Genomic DNA, 16,775 nt, shown 5'->3' with positions numbered 1-16,775 from the left:
TTCTAAGAATTGTAATCTTTGATAAGGTCCGCAAGTGCTTTATCACATTGTCATCCTAAAAGTAGACCACAGAAAGTGAAAGACAATTTTCTTAAATTAAATGTTACATTTTCATTTGAAATTCAAATGTTATTTATCAAAGCTAGTACACACAGAGTAAAAACGTGCATCAGTCATAGCTACACACCTGTTCTTTGTGTCATTTGAGATGTGTGCCGTCTTAAACTTACAAAAGGCATCCCTTTGGTCTGATCAATGACGTTCTGGTAAGACTAAGTAGTTGTCCATATAGAAATAAAAGTTAGGCCTATAGGAACACCATTAGTATTTTTTTTACAGCAAAGTCTTTTCACAAGTTTTGCATTCTTGAAGTGATGTCATAAACGGCAAATGTTCCAAATGTATCATTGTTGAGTGAAATTGGAATGTCTTGACACCATCTCTCACTTCCTCATGGAAAACCAATACCCCAAGGCCAAAGAGATAATTTCAACTTTTCTGCTACTCTACAGTGACCATGATATAGCCTACTTCAGAATAATACACAAATGAAGGTCCTGTAGTAGTTGTTAATTAATTGTGCAGACCTCTTATTTGATCAATGTTCTAGAAATGAGAAATATTTACCTACAAATGCTAATGTGAATGATTTCTATAGCATACGAAGGCTCTTCATCAAATGTAATATTTTCTAAGCTGAGAAACTAGATAAATGTAATTGGTATTCAGTTATTTGTAATTATAGACCATGACTACTAGTTTCTCAGTACATCAATAGCCTATTTGTACCACAGGGTGGCGTTGGGAATATAGCTCCTGTCAACTAGCTCATCGTTTTTGTTGATATAGTGATGAGAGGCTTTTTGAGGGAGTTTTATTTTCCCTGAGATGGAATTTAGGTCTATCTCCCATCAAATCTCGATTGTCTTTAAATATGCATACATTTCTAGCCATTGTAGTACTTTATGTAATCTAAAGTGTTCTGCTCTTTGTAATGGTATAGGTACTAAATAGCCTACACTGGTTATTGTTTAAACTGTAACGTACTGGATGCATTGTATCAGTCACACAAAATGACACGCAATGCTTTTTAACTATACTAGAGGGCGTTGCGACTCGAACCCTGTCCAATGATCGTGCCGCGTGTGCTGTCACTCACTTTGGAATAAACAAATCGTGTTTTTCTCTGACCAATCAAAGACTCCGAGCTCCAACTCTCTTGTTATAAATGGAACTGAAACAAGAGATCGAAGCTAGAATGAGTGAACAACTATCGGGATATTTTTTAACATTATATTGGACTTGCCAGTCCTTTACATTTTATTTAAAAATTCTCGTTTTTCCAGGTAATTTTCTATTTATTCCTTATGCTATAGCTACTGCCTACCTTTTTTACTTAACCTATTCAATTGCAGCCAAGTTATTTCCCCGTTCCAGAGAAGTATATAACACCTTGTTTTGTTTCCAATTTGGTCACTTTTTGGAAATGCTTTTTTTTGTTGTTGTCACAAGTGAAGTTTGTGGTGTCTTTCCTAATGTATTGATATCCTCTCTATGATGTTGTGTTAGGTTCATTGTTCTGTAAATTATGAAGGAAATGTGCATTGTAATATATTAGAATTGCAATAGTGTGTAGCCATGACTACAGTGGGTGGTGGATCTTCTGGGGATTGCTGAAACAAGAGGTAGTTAGTTTCATTGGGTCATAAAGGAGGATGGATGATGATGATGATGATGATGATAAAATATTGTTGTTGGAAAATGTGTTAATTAGTGCAACATGGATTATGGTGGTTCACAGCCTACCAATCTAGGAATGGTAATATGTGATCAATATGGCAGAAATTGACGTATTTTTGTCAGACTTGCTCTACTTGAAGTGGTGCAAACATCTGTTTTGACTCTGCCATGGATTTAAACTAAAGAAAATGGCTAAGAGCTATCTTCGCGTGCGTGCTTTGATTCGTTTTGGAACAATGCACAACCCTGTCTCCGAACGGGCTGTTATGCAACGTCATGTTTATTCAACGAAATCAATGCTGGTCAAGTAGACGGCTGCTTTGAGGTAGACTCATCGTACCTGTTGTCTTTTCGTCGTCATTTCTTAGGTGTTTTATAACAAACAAGATGGCTATGTCCGCCAGCGCCGAACTGAGTAAGGCTGTTAAACAGCAGTACATGGAACTCCCTCAGGGAGACAAAGTCCAAGTCATGTACGTCTGGATCGATGGAACCGGAGAGGGACTCCGCTGCAAAACCAGAACTCTGGATTCGGAGCCCAAGAACATCGAGGGTATGTAATTGGAACGGAAGGGCTTACTTTTTTCTTTGTTGGCATTTGTTCTGGGGGTTCAAGGCAAAATGTATTTTGTATCCTACCTAGTTGTTTTGACTGACTTGCGTTAACTAAATAATTTGCTTTGATTCTATAGAACTGCCGGAATGGAACTTTGATGGCTCCAGCACCTACCAGTCTGAGGGCTCAAACAGTGATATGTATTTGATTCCTTCTGCAATGTTCAGAGATCCCTTCCGCAGAGACCCCAACAAATTGGTATTGTGTGAAGTGCTGAAGTACAACCACAAGCCTGCAGGTAACCTTGAATTATTGGTGTGCATCGGTCTTGCTAAGATTGCTTTTATTTATTTAACTTTTTTTTGCTTTAGTGTCTAATATGGGTATTTATTTAACAGAAACCAACCTTCGTTTGACGTGTAAAAAAGTAATGGACATGGTTGAGAACCAGGTCCCTTGGTTTGGCATGGAGCAAGAGTACACAATCCTAGGCACTGATGGACACCCATTCGGCTGGCCCAACAACGGCTTCCCTGGCCCACAAGGTAAAGACCCATCATAGTGATCTTTGACTGACCTTATACAACTTGCTATCCCAGCAGATGCATTAGTTTGTGAAATATCTGAATTGTTATCTAACCATGTTTCTCTATAGGTCCCTATTATTGTGGAGTGGGATCTGACAAGGCCTATGGTAGAGATATTGTGGAAGCCCACTATAGAGCCTGTCTGTATGCTGGGGTCATGATCTGTGGCACCAATGCTGAAGTAATGCCTGCACAGGTAAGCTCAAATCCTGTTTAAAAATGTGGCGTTTCTGTGATGGCATAGGATCCGCCAATAGAAAAGACTGACTCATAAGACTGACACACTCAAACACTTGTTTTGTCAATTTTTAGTGGGAGTTCCAGGTTGGTCCTTGTGAAGGCATCAACATGGGTGATCACCTCTGGGTGGCTCGCTTCATCCTCCACCGGGTGTGTGAGGACTTCGGCGTGGTGGCTTCATTTGACCCCAAGCCTATCCCTGGGAACTGGAACGGTGCTGGCTGCCACACCAATTTCAGCACCAAAGAGATGCGAGAAGAAGGCGGGTTGAAGTGAGTACTGGATCATATCAAGATGCATTCATGCAAGGTTTAATGAGAAATTGGCATGCATCATTTGTTTGTTCAATAGCACCCAATCTGTATGTCTTTTGGATGTTGAATTAAGCCAGACTTATTTGAATGTTCTTTAGGTAATGCAAATGGTGCTGACCCACCTGTCTACTTTTCTGTAATTTAATTCTTTCCTGCTCAGGGCCATTGAGGAGTCCATTGAGAGGCTGGGGAAGAGGCATAGCTACCACATCCGCGCCTACGACCCTAAAGGGGGGCTTGACAACGCCCGTCGCCTCACCGGCCACCATGAAACCTCCAACATCCACGAGTTCTCTGCTGGCGTAGCTAACCGTGGCGCCAGTATCCGCATCCCTCGCACCGTGGGCCAGGAGAAGAAGGGCTACTTCGAGGACCGCCGTCCGTCGGCCAACTGCGACCCATATGCCGTGACAGAGGCTCTGATCCGCACCTGTTTGCTCAGCGAGGAGGGAGATGAACCTGTGGACTATTAGATCCAACAAGATCCACAGCTCTCTGGAATTAGTCCCCTTCCCCTCACCCTCTTTTTTTTTTTTTTTTTTTTTTTTAATGGCTGAAAAGTCAAACTAGTACTGTATTTGTAATTTTTATTTTCCACTGAAATGATTCTAACCTTGCATTTTTATGTAGCTTAAAGTTGGCTGGTCAACTTAACACCAGATTTAATTCCATGTTAACATATTGGGGGAGGGAAAGAGAATGTCTGCCAGGGTATTGTCTTTCCCCTCTCGTGTTTGTTGTTTTCTAGTGGGGAGTATTTGTAACGTAACTGTTTCTAAGTCCTCATTTGATCTCTTTCCCTGCAGTCTGTTGAACTGAAATCATCTAAAGCACATATTGACACTGAAGACACTGAAGGGCTGGGTGGCATGTGTCATTTTCTTTATAAAACCTATGGCTAGTTTGTGTATGTTGACCTGCCTTTCAAACTATGTACTGTTTCAATGTTAACTAGGAAGTGTATTTAAATGGAAACATTTGACACATTTCTGGATCATGTTGTATGGTACACTTTAGATGTCTGGCTCCAAATACTGTTGTCTTTAACATTCGGGTCCGTCCAGCCGTATTGCCAATTGTAGTGTTCCTATAAGACTTATGAAGGTGTTTTATCCTTTCTTTTTTGTCAACTGATATACTGTTATGGCACCTGATTTGGTAAAAGCTGCATTTACTGAACCTGGTTTTTGTTTTTTACATTAAAACTTTATTTTACCACAACTTTGACTGTTTTTGATTCTTGTCTCAAAACCAGTTTACTAAAATGTGGCATGTAGGACTAATGTGACAGTATAGCAGAACCAGGGCATTTCAGAAGTGAAATCCTAAGGTCATCCAAGTTCCTTTGACAATTCATCTCATTGCATGAAATTCCCACTGAGTGATAAACTGGAAGTCCCCCTATGCTGACTGACTGAGGAAAGGGTCTCTGGTGGACACTATTGCAGTTAACTCATTGAGAGAAACAAACACTAGGGTATTCTCTGGCATTGATGCCCAGGAACATAATCACAGTAATTGAATCCAGAATAGTAGTCTCAAATATTTCTCACCAGCACATGCACAAGGGAGACTTCAATCAAGATGAATCTGGGACCATAAGCTTAAACCTGATCTGGACTGTACCTTCTCTAGACCATAAGTGTTAGCGTGGTGTGAATAGTGTTGCGTATTGGGCTACAGCTGGCCATGTTGCTGTTTCACGCAATGGGTGTCACAGAATATTTCCCAGCTACTTTGAGATTTAAAACAAAGAAAAAAGCAATCTTCCCCTGCCGGTGCTATTAATATCACACCTGGGAACAAGACTAGAAAACATCCAGTATAACCTGTCATACACATGCTCCTGCTCTCACGCCCAAATGTGAGCGTTGCCTGACAAGTTTATCACCAAGTGGCAGGCAGCTGCCTACTATTTACTGTATGTTGGCACTGATTTCTTTGGTATCCCATAAGAACATAGTTTCACAGACCATAGCTAATAATTTTTTGAGTGACGAGTTTACTTTGTGTTAGGGATGGAATAGATTGTATGTGGTGTCCTTGCGAGACTGGTTTTCTGTCTGAGAGGTGAGGGTATTCCTTGCATGCCTTAGGTCATGTGTGGAGAAAAGGGCTAGAGATATTGTATCAAGGAAGGGCTCCTCAGACAAAGCAGCCTTGTGCTCTGGCATGGTAGCAGACCTGGAGGTTAAACTTCGCTTTCAACATTTATGACTTGATTATGTTAAATTTAGCCTCGGAAGCCCAGGTCATGTTCAACTCTACCCTAGTGTCACAGTTTGGTCGTTCCACGAAATGAGTGTCTTTTGTGTTGAAACTGTGCACAAATGTTGAATTTTAAAAGCCTTTTATATTAAATGAAGTGTCCTTTAACATAGACCACATGGAAAATTCAATAAATCAGATTTTAACACGAATAAAGACTTGCTAAAGTGCAAAAATTCTGAATTTGACATGTCCCTTTAAGCATCCTCTGACTTTTAAGCCCCTTAACGCTAACGTTTCTGACTTTTTACCATCATTGTAAAGCATGGTGAAACTATTCATTTTTACATATTTTTCAAAAGAAACATTGAACATCAAATCAAATACAATTTTATTGGTCACATGCGCCGAATACAATAGGTGTAGACTTTACAGTGAAATGCTTACTTACAGTGAGGGAAAACAGTTTTTAATCCCCTGCTGATTTTGTACGTTTGCCCACTGACAAAGAAATTATCAGTCTATAATTTTAATGGTAGGTTTATATGAACAGTGAGAGACAGAATAACAACAAAAAAATCCAGAAAAACCCATGTCAAAAATGTTATAAATTGATTTGCATTTTAATGAGGGAAATAAGTATTTGACCCCCTCTCAATCAGAAAGATTTCTGGCTCCCAGGTGTCTTTTATACAGGTAACGAGCTGAGATTAGGAGCACACTCGCAGCTTGTTACCTGTATAAAAGACACCTGTCCACAGAAGCAATCAATCAATCAGATTCCAAACTCTCCACCATGGCCAAGACCAAAGAGCTCTCCAAGGATGTCAGGGACAAGATTGTAGACCTACACAAGGCTGGAATGGGCTACAAGACCATCGCCAAGCAGCTTGGTGAGAAGGTGACAACAGTTGGTGCGATTATTCGCAAATGGAAGAAACACAAAAGAACTGTCAATCTCCTTCGGCCTGGGGCTCCATGCAAGAACTCACCTCATGGAGTTGCAATGATCATGAGAACGGTGAGGAATCAGCCCAGAACTACACAGGGGGATCTTGTCAATGATCTCAAGGCAGCTGGGACCATAGTTACCAAGAAAACAATTGGTAACACACTACGCCGTGAAGGACTGAAATCCTGCAGAGCCCGCAAGGCCCCCCTTCTCAAGAAAGCACATATACATGCCTGTCTGAAGTTTGCCAATGAACATCTGAATGATTCCGAGGACAACTGGGTGAAAGTGTTGTGGTCAGATGAGACCAAAATGGAGCTCTTTGGCATCAACTCAACTCGCCATGTTTGGAGGAGGAGGAATGCTGCCTATGACCCCAAGAACACCATCCCCACCGTCAAACATGGAGGTGGAAACATTATGCTTTGGGGGTGTTTTTCTGCTAAGGGGACAGGACTTCACCACATCAAAGGGACGATTGACGGGGCCATGTACCATCAAATCTTGGGTGAGAACCTCCTTCCCTTAGCCAGGGCATTGAAAATGGGTCGTGGATGGGTATTCCAGCATGACAATGACCCAAAACACATGGCCAAGGCAACAAAGGAGTGGCTCAAGAAGAAGCACATTAAGGTCCTGGAGTGGCCTAGCCAGTCTCCAGACCTTAATCCCATAGAAAATCTGTGGAGTGAGCTGAAGGTTCGAGTTGCCAAACGTCAGCCTCAAAACCTTAATGACTTGGAGAAGATCTTCAAAGAGGAGTGGGACAAAATCCCTCCGGAGATATGTGCAAACCTGGTGGTCAACTACAAGAAACATCTGACCTCTGTGATTGCCAACAAGGGTTTTGCCACCAAGTACTAAGTCATGTTTTGCAGAGGGGTCAAATACTTATTTCCCTCATTAAAATGCAAATCAATTTATAACATTTTTGACATGCATTTTTCAGGATTATTTTGTTGTTATTCTGTCTCTCACTGTTCAAATAAACCTACCATTAAAATGATTGACTGATCCTTTCTTTGTCAGTGGGCAAACGTACAAAATCAACAGGGGTTCAAATAAGTTTTTCCCTCACTGTATAAGCCCATTGCCAACAGTACAGAGTTTAAAAGTAAGACTAATATTTGCTTAAAAAAAAGTACAAAATAGTAACACAAAAACAATGAGGCTATATAAAAGCAGTATCAGTACCGAGTCAATGTGCAGGGGTACGAGGTCGTTGAGGTAATATAGTATGTACATGTGGGTAGGGTAAAAGGGACTAGGTAATCAGGATATGTAATAAACAGAGTAGCAGCAGCGTGTGTGCGTGCGTGTTGGAGTTTAGTGTAGTATGTGTGAGTGTGTGGGTAGAGTCTAGTGAGTGTGCATAGAGCCAGTGCAAGGGAGTCGGTGCTAAGTAATTAAAGAAATACATAATAAAGGGGGTCAATGTTCATTTTCAGGGTAGCCATTTGATTAACTGTTCAGCAGTCTTATGGTTTGGGGGTAAAAGCTGTTCATGTGTCTTTTGGTCCCAGACTTGGCACTCCGGAACTGCTTACCGTGCAGTAGCAGAGAGAACAGTCTATGACTTCGCTGGAGTCTTGACAACTTTTTATGGCCTTCTGACACCGCTTGGTATAGAGGTCCTGGATGGCAGGGAGTTCGGCTACAGTGATGTACTTGGCCATATACCCTCTGTAGCCCCTTGGTTGGATACCGAGAACTTTTTAGAGGATCTGAGGTCCATTCCAAATTTCTTCAGCCTCCTGAGGGGGAAGAGGCATTGTCGTGCCCTCTTCACGACTGTGTTGGTGTTTTTGGACCATGATAGGTCCTTAGTGATGTGGACACCGAGGAACTTGAAGCTCTCGACCCGCTCTACCACAGCCCGTTGATGTGAATGGGGGAGTATTCGGCCCTCCGTTCCTGTAGCCCACGATAAGCTCCTTTGTCTTACCATGTTGAGAGAGAGGTTGTTGTTCTGGCACCACACTGCCAGGTCTCTGTCTTCCTATAGCAAGGCAAATGTGTTGTTGCCGAACCTCACCACCTGAGGGCGGCCCGTCAGGAAGTCAAGGATCTAGTTGCAAAGGGAGGTGTTCAGTCCCAGGGTCCTTAGCTTACTGATGAGCTTGGAGGGCACTATGGTGTTAAACGCTGAACTGTAGTCAAGGAACAGCATTCTCACATAGGGGGATTTCGTATAAGCGTCTGGATTAGTGTCCTGCTCCTTGAAAGCGGCAGCTCTAGCCTTTAGTTCAGTGTGGATGTTGCCTGTAATCCATTCTTGTTTGGATATGTACTTCTAGTCACTTTGGGGACAACGTCGTCAATGTACTTATTAACGGAGACGTGAATGATGTGGTAAACTCCTCAATACCATCGGATGAATCCTGGAATATTTTCCAGTCTGTGCGAGCAAAACAGTCCTGTAGCTTAGCATCCGCTTCATCAGACCACTTCTGTATCTAATAGTCAAATCTTAGTGTAAAGCAGTTGAGCTGGTTCTACTCTTTCTGGCCATTTTCTGGTGTTTTGTAGTGGAAAACTGAGCGGGTCGAGCGTAACACATCAACCATGTTTTTTTTCTTCATGAAGCTTGCATTCAATTGCCCCTCCCTGTTGCACACAACAAGCTTCCATTTTCCCTGTCACAAGGGGATTTATGGCTGATTTAAGATGAAGTCGTTGACCCTGTAACAGTCAACCCTGGCACTTGACACTTAATAAAAACATACGATATCCTAGTGGTTAGAGCGTTGGGCCCGTACCCGAAAGGTTGCTGGATCGAATCCCTAAGCTGACAAGATAAAAATCTGTCGTTCTGCTCCTGAGCAAGGCAGATAACCCACTGTTCCCCGGGTGCCGTGGATGTCGATTAAGGCAGCCCCCCGCACCCCTAGGATTCAGAGGGGTTGGGTTAAATGCGGAAGACACATTTCAGTTGTTAAACTGACTAGGTATCCCCCTATATATATATTTTTTTTTATTTAGCCTCTTGAGATTGGAAACCTAGTTTTTTATGAAGTTGAACATGTGCTCTTTATGATAGAATGTTCAAATGAGGTGAAGTCCAATGTATTTTTTACGAAGTTACCCAGTTACTGATCCACATTTGATTTGATAATGAATAGGAGGGTGCTCATATTTGTCCTACTCCACATGTGTATTGGACATTTTCTGCATAGCCCAACTTTTCCTGAGAAACATGAAACAGATAGACAGATTTTACTCGCTCACCTTTTCAGCATGGGGATTCAAATTAGCAATCCCAAAGCTCTAACCACTAGGTTACCTGACTGCTCCACTGATATCTTAATAACATTATGTCATCCTCTTCAATGTTTGTATATCTATTTAAGCTCCTTCTAGGACTTGGGGAAATACCGAATTATCCTACTGATCTCTTTGCTGAGCTTGCAGCAGCAGCCTGTGTTTCCGCTGATTCAACACTGTCCCCTCCCTTGGCTAGACTGGACCAGAACCAATAAGTATTTTAGCCAAGGAAGATGTCAGTCAGTCACGTGGTAGAAAAATGTGTTTACTCTGTAAGGGAACAAGGGGGGATTTTTTCCCCTTGAGGTGCAGGAACATCGACACTTCACAGGACATAAATATTGACTTAGCCTGTCCTCCTCCCTCTGCTGCCTGCCTGCCTGCGGGAAAGGGAGTGCTGGCAAGTTTTGTTGTCGGACCTTTTACCTACATCCTATCTGCCCCTACAACAAAAAAGTTACAAAGTGTACTGATTGGCTCAGTGAGAAGCAAGTCAGCCAATCATAAAGTAGAAAGCAGGTCACTACGGAGAAAAGTTGGCTGGCAAATTCCCTAGACATGTACTTTTCCTTTGTCATGTTTTTCTTGGCATTTTCCCCTCAATATCAAAAAAGAAGTACCTGCACCAAAGCAGGGGCATATTAATTACCCTGATTCTGTTGCAAAACGTTTCCTTAAACGGAAGCAAACAGAACAAAATGGGGAGGGACCTACCTGAATTTGTTTTGTAACGGTTTAGACTAATGATTACACCCCATATCTTGTGCTTATATGTTTTATATCAAAGTGTTTTTGCTGCCTTTACTAGACTGTCAAATCAGCACCACAAACATTAGAAATGCAATGTTTTGAAGTTTTCCTACACTTTATAAATCTTCAGGTATCATCAAAAATGCATTGTAGGACATCTTTGTTGAAACAGGCCCCTCCCCATTCTGGAGAGAAAATGAATCAAAACAAAAATATCTGTATATCTTGGAATTGACTGAAGTTTTCTGGGTTTTTACAAGAGCACAACAGAATGGCTCTATACCAGGCTGTGTCAGAGGAAGGCACTAAAAACTGTCAAAAACTCCAGCCACCGAAGTCATAGACTGTTGGCAAGCGGAACCGGAGCGCCAAGTCAGTGACCAAAAGGCTCCTTAACACCTTCTACCCCCAAGCCATAAGACTGCTGAACAGTTAATTAAATGTCTAGCCGGAAAATGTACATCCACCCCCTTTATTATTTATTCATCTTAATTGTTTTCCGCTGACTCTCTGGCACTGGCTCTATGCACTCTCACTAGACTCTACCCACACACTCCAGTACACACGCACACACGCACGCACGCACACACACATGCATATTGACGCCACACACTCACACATAGACACATTATCACACATCACACAGGCTGCTGCTACTCTGTTTATTATATCCTGATCAGTGGTGTAAAGTACTTAAGTAAAAATACTTTGAAGTACTACTTAAGTAGTTTTTTTGGGTATCTGTGCTTTACTTTACTATTTGTTTTACTACTTTTGCTTTTACTTCACTACATTCTTTAAGAAAATCTTATACTTTTTACTCCGTACATTGATCTTGACACCCAAAAGTACTTTATATTTACTTAACTTTTTCCACCACTGATTCTGATTGTCTAGTAACTTTTACCCCTACCCACATGTGCATACTGTATTACCTCAATTACTTCAACTACCTCGTACCCCTGAACATTGACTCGGTACTGATACTCGTATATAGCCTCATTATTGTTTTTATTGTGCTACTATTTCCTTTTTTATTCAGCAAATATTTGTCTTACTTATTAACTCTGCATTGTTGGGCTCGTACGGAAATATTTCACTGTAAAGTCTACTGTACACCTGTTGTATTCGGCGGATGTGACCAATAAAACCTTTCGATTTGATTTTGATTTGAGTATGTCCTGTTCACTTCCCATGTTTTACAATCCAATTCAGAATATACTGTTATCTCAGAATCAATGGACTAAGGAGGAATAAGATAAAATTCCACCATATAAGTACATTGCAAGCATCAAGCATTGCATTTACAGTTAACCAGCTATCCGCCACCCCACTATTAAGTCTGATTCCCTTAGCATAAGTACAATTAAAATGGTGAGGAATTTAATGCAATAGAGTAATTGATACATTTGCATCAACAATCCTTGCCTTAGAAGAACTCCTAGTCAACATGGCAAGATGCAATTGCTTTGTGGATGGAACAATGGCTGTATTGCTTGTAACACATCCTTCCATCTAACCCATGCATGTCTAGCGGTTTTCTAGTTTGTGCTGGTTATGCTCTCTTACCTAACAGAAAGAGTGTATATAGGCAGGGGAGGGGATGGGGGATATCTGCATTTCTGTTTACAGTGTCATTAAGCAAGCCCCTTGGTTGGACAGCAGCCATACCACCACCATTCACATGTCCATCCCTCCACACCCCCTTCTTGAAAGCTAAATTAGGGGATCCTTGCATATAAAATCTCAGTAGCCTCTTCACTGAGAAACTGGAGCCATGCAGAGAGGGAGCCGCTTGGACAAAGGACGGGGAGGGATGGTGCTGATTTGTTGCTATGACGACCACCGGAATGTACAGGCTTGGTTGAGATGGTTCTTGTATCGACTGGGAGGCGAGAGCAGTGGGGTGGGGTGAGAAAAAAAAACATCCTTGTTATGTAACATGGAGAAAAATGAACAGAATCAGGTCTTCCAAATAGGACCTTGTACAATACCCGCAAGCATAGACCGGTTCAAAGATTCATGCAATTATTTGTCAGTGTAGATTTCCGCCCCACTTTGCCCTTTATTGGCATAGTGTCAGTGTTAAAAACAGCATATCGTTGCATTTAGAGCCATCAATCAGCTGTGTTGAAGCTCTGCCAATCGTCTCTCTGCATTGCATTGCATTGCATGGTAAAAACACTCTGGCCATTGTGTAACACACATTATGCCAGTACAATCCAGTGCTTCACCGTTTCCACTCAAATGCACAGTGAGTCAAGATGAGTCAAGTGAGTCAGTGAGTCAAGTCAAGATAATAAACATCTGATGACATACTGCACGTTAGCTGTAACCCAGGTTAGACATAGAATGGTGTGATATAGACATTGAAAAAGACAGAGAAAAGAGAAAATAGATGGAATTAATATGATTCTGCAGAGGACTATGTGGCAGAAATAGATCAAATACAGATTAGGCAAGAAATGTTTCTGTCTTGGCAAGGAATCCATATAATCCTATTAAGAAAAAGCAGCGTATATTTAAGGGGCGTTTGAAGAGAGGGATTTGCCGCATTCCCCTCTCTGTCAGAGCCCTGTATGACTGGGCACATATTTCATACAGATCTGCTATCTTAATTTGATCACTCTCTTGTCGCAGATAATTTTCCTGTGCAGTTTGTAATTTCCACTTTAAAATGTCAGACTTGATTTGCCCTAACGAAAATGTATTCAGGGCAGGTGGGGCAGAGCTTGTGTCACGACCGTCGGATGAAGTAGACCAAGGTGCAGCGTGGTGAGCGTACATTTTCCTTTTTATTGAATGTCGCCAGCAAAACCAATAAACAATACAAAACGACCATGAAGCTTACAGGGCAAAGTGCCACAAAGTTAACTACCCACAAGGACAGGTGGGAAAAAGGGCTGCCTAAGTATGGTTCCCAATCAGAGACAACGATAGACAGCTGTCCCTGATTGAGAACCATACCCGGCCAAAACAAACAAATACAAAACATAGAAAATAGAATGCCCACCCAAATCACACCCTGACCAAACCTAAATGGAGACATAAAAAGGCTCTCTCAGGTCAGGGTGTGACAGCTTGCCTGTTTCCCATGTTATTTTGGCGTTAATACAAGTCACATATCAGTTTGCAAACAATAAAAATATATATATATATCATTGAGTTTATAAAGCTGCATACGAACATGCTCTTTTTTGTTTTCTTGAGTAAGGCAGCTCCAAAATGCAGGTGTTTCAGCCTAGCTCAGTGCTTTCTGTGGTTGTGGGGAAAGCCAGCAGAAAATAGGATCGTTGCGCTGTGATTGGCTCACTGTTCTGTCGCTCATGGGGACAATACGTCACGGCCAAGTAGTAAGGGTAGACATAAAAAATTGCTAAAAAACATTTCAAAAGTGCTAAACAAATAGTTATATTGACTATATCAAAATTACGGATTACCTCTTCTCCGCTTGCCGTCCACTTATGCCATAGTTTGTACATTCAATTGTCAGTAGAATCCACATTGTTTAAGCAAGTCAGCCATATTAGCTATGTTTATTTAAAAGGCAGTAAATTAACTGTTTCACTGCCAGACAAGGCTCCGCTGTTAGCCAGGTGTAGCAGGTGTTGGGACTGCTGTTGGGACTCTGCTGTTGGGACAGCTTTATGTAGGCCCTAACAGTTTCTGGGCACCGTTTGTCACCGTTATAGTGCAATTAATGTATTGTTTAGTGTTGTGTTGTGTAGTGGCTTTGCTGGCATGCGTCTCCCCCCCCTCTCCCCCAACAAAATGTACATGCTAAAATCGCCACTGCTATTGTGTCCATGCTCACCAGGTCCGGTACACACTCATACACACACATCATGCAGACATGAACATGCATTCACACGTAGGTACTATACATACAAGCATGCACATGTGTACACATGTACATGGAATCACATCTACAAACACATGCATGTGCACATACTGTAAGTGGAAATTAACACGACAGAACACTCATACAGCAGACACACATTCTCACAAAGACAGACAGAGGCGGCACTCTGCACGCTAGTAGCCGCCTGATTGGTTGAGCATTGTGGTGTGATTGGACTGATGCTAATAGGCCATGCTCACTCACCTGCACCAGGATTGGCCAAACCATTATGTATGACACAGTGACACAATTGTCACTAGGCTACAGTTCGTAGACTACTGAGAGATACAGTTTCTTTGTCCCTGTTTGACTGAGAGGGTGCAGTGTGGTTATCGCAACACTTCTGTTTATTACGCCTCGAATAGTGAAAGTGACTTTTAAAACCATTGGAACAAATTAGGGTTGGAGAGAGGGTTTGAAGTGGACTTGACTTACCTACACTCTTAGAAAAAAGGGTTCCATGAGGGTTCTTCGGCTGTATTCAAATTAGGAGAACCCTTTTTGGTTCCAGGTAGCACCGTTTTGGGCTACATGGAACCCAAAAGGGTTCTACCTGGAACCAAAGGGGTTTTACCTGGAACCTTAAAAGGTTCTTCAAAGCGTTCTCCTATGGTGACAGCTGAAGAACAGTTTTTGGTTCTAGATAGCAAATTACTTTCTGAGAGTCTAGGACACATACCATCTTCTCTGATTAGAATGGATATCAGTGAGGATGACACAAACATGCTGACTAATGGAAGCTACACAAATGGAAGCTACACTCTTAGAAAAAAGGGTTCCAAAAGGATTCTTTGGCTGTCCCCATAAGAGAACCATTTTAGTTCCAAGTAGAAACCTTTTGGGTTCCATGTAGAACCCTCTGTGGAAAGTCAAAGATCCCTTTAAGGTTCTAAATAGCATATTTTTTTCTAAGAGAGGAGCCAAACAAACAGCCTTGGTCCAAGATAGACAAACACTAAACACTGGCCAAATGGGTAGCTGGTAAGTGTTGTAAATCAGAGCACGCTAGCTAGCCTCATGCCTGAAGTTCCACAGCATGACGACTGGGTTCTCTCCTGTCCTGACCTACAGTAATAGCTCAGCAGAAACGTTGAACCCTGTTTCACATGAGACTGTTACTCTCTCTGCTGTACAGGTTCCATTCTAAATCATTGGAATAAAATCTGTTTTGACCACGTTCACTGTGAGGTATGTGCTGTGTTCACTGTGAGGTATGTGCTCAAATCAAATCAAACTTTATTTGTCACATGTGCCGAATACAACAAGTGTAGACCTTACTGTGAAATGCTTACTTAGAAGCCCTTAACCAACAGCGCAGTTCAAGAAGAGTTAACAAAATATTTACCAAATAGACTAAAGTAAAAAGTAATAATAAAAAGTAACACAATAAGAATAACAATAACCAGGCTATATACAGGGGGCACCGGTACCGAGTCAGTGTGTGGGGGTACAGGTTAGTTGAGGTAATTTGTACGTGTAGGTAGGGGTGAAGTGACTACGCATAGATAATAAACAATGAGTAGCAGCAGTGTACAAAGGGGTGGGGTGGGGGGGGGTCAATGTAAACAGTCCAGTGGCGATTTTAATAATTATTCAGCAGTCTTAGAAGCTGTTTAGGAGCCTTTTGGTCCAAGACTTGATGCTCCGGTACCGCATGCCGTGCGGTAGCAGAGAAAACAGTCTATAACTTGGGTGACTGGAGTCTCTGACAGTTTTATGGTCTTTCCTCTGACACCACCTATTATATAGGTCCTGGATGGCAGGAAGTTTGGCTCCAGTGATGTACTGTGCTGTACGCACTACCCTCTGTAGCGCCTTACGGTCAGATGCTGAGCAGTTGCCATACAAGGCGGTGATGCAACCGGTCAGGATGCTCTCGATGGTGCAGCTGTAGAACCTTTTGAGGATCTGGGGACCCATGCCAAATCTTTTCAGTCTTCTGAGGGGGAAAAGGTTTTGTCGTGCCCTCTTCACGACTGTCTTGGTATGTTTGGACCATGATAGTTCGGTAGTTCATGATAGTGCTGTGTTCACTGTGAGGTATGTGCTGTGTTCACTGTGAGGTATGTGCTGTGTTCACTGTGAGGTATGTGCTGTGTTCATTGTGAGGTATGTGCTTTGCTCTCGGTGTATCAAAGTCATAATGAAATGACAAATGCTATCCTTTAGCCTAGGCTTTGTTGTAAGAACAACAGATCTGTGTGATCACGCTCTCCGTAGCTGATGTGAGTTAGACCTTTAAACAACTTAACATTCACAAGGC

The 16,775-nt window shown here is 42.0% G+C and overlaps 1 protein-coding gene across 1 annotated transcript; it reads left to right on the top strand.

Moving 5' to 3' along the window:
• The first annotated feature begins 1,217 nt into the window (after positions 1 to 1,217).
• Positions 1,218 to 4,658, top strand: LOC106569199 (glutamine synthetase). The gene is made up of 7 exons (XM_014140312.2): positions 1,218 to 1,346; positions 2,109 to 2,293; positions 2,433 to 2,594; positions 2,695 to 2,841; positions 2,952 to 3,079; positions 3,196 to 3,395; positions 3,598 to 4,658. The coding sequence occupies exons 2-7, from the start codon at positions 2,128 to 2,130 to the stop codon at positions 3,908 to 3,910; spliced, it is 1,116 nt and encodes a 371-aa protein (XP_013995787.2). The 5' UTR covers positions 1,218 to 1,346; positions 2,109 to 2,127; the 3' UTR covers positions 3,911 to 4,658.
• Positions 4,659 to 16,775: the final 12,117 nt, after the last annotated feature.

Source organism: Salmo salar, chromosome ssa14 (genome assembly GCF_905237065.1).
Source record: "Salmo salar chromosome ssa14, Ssal_v3.1, whole genome shotgun sequence".
Lineage (NCBI taxonomy): Eukaryota > Metazoa > Chordata > Actinopteri > Salmoniformes > Salmonidae > Salmo > Salmo salar.
The sequence above is the reverse complement of the archived record's forward strand: the minus strand, read 5'-3'. Positions and strand labels throughout refer to the sequence as shown.

What these genes read in the sequence shown, in the direction of transcription:
- LOC106569199 (XM_014140312.2), top strand. Translation starts at nt 2,128, where the DNA reads ATGGCTATGTCCGCCAGCGCCGAACTGAGTAAGGCTGTTAAACAGCAG. An exon ending in GTACAACCACAAGCCTGCAG is followed by an intron (nt 2,595 to 2,694) that starts GTAACCTTGAAT and finishes TTTATTTAACAG; the next exon opens with AAACCAACCTTCGTTTGACG. An exon ending in CTGAAGTAATGCCTGCACAG is followed by an intron (nt 3,080 to 3,195) that starts GTAAGCTCAAAT and finishes GTCAATTTTTAG; the next exon opens with TGGGAGTTCCAGGTTGGTCC.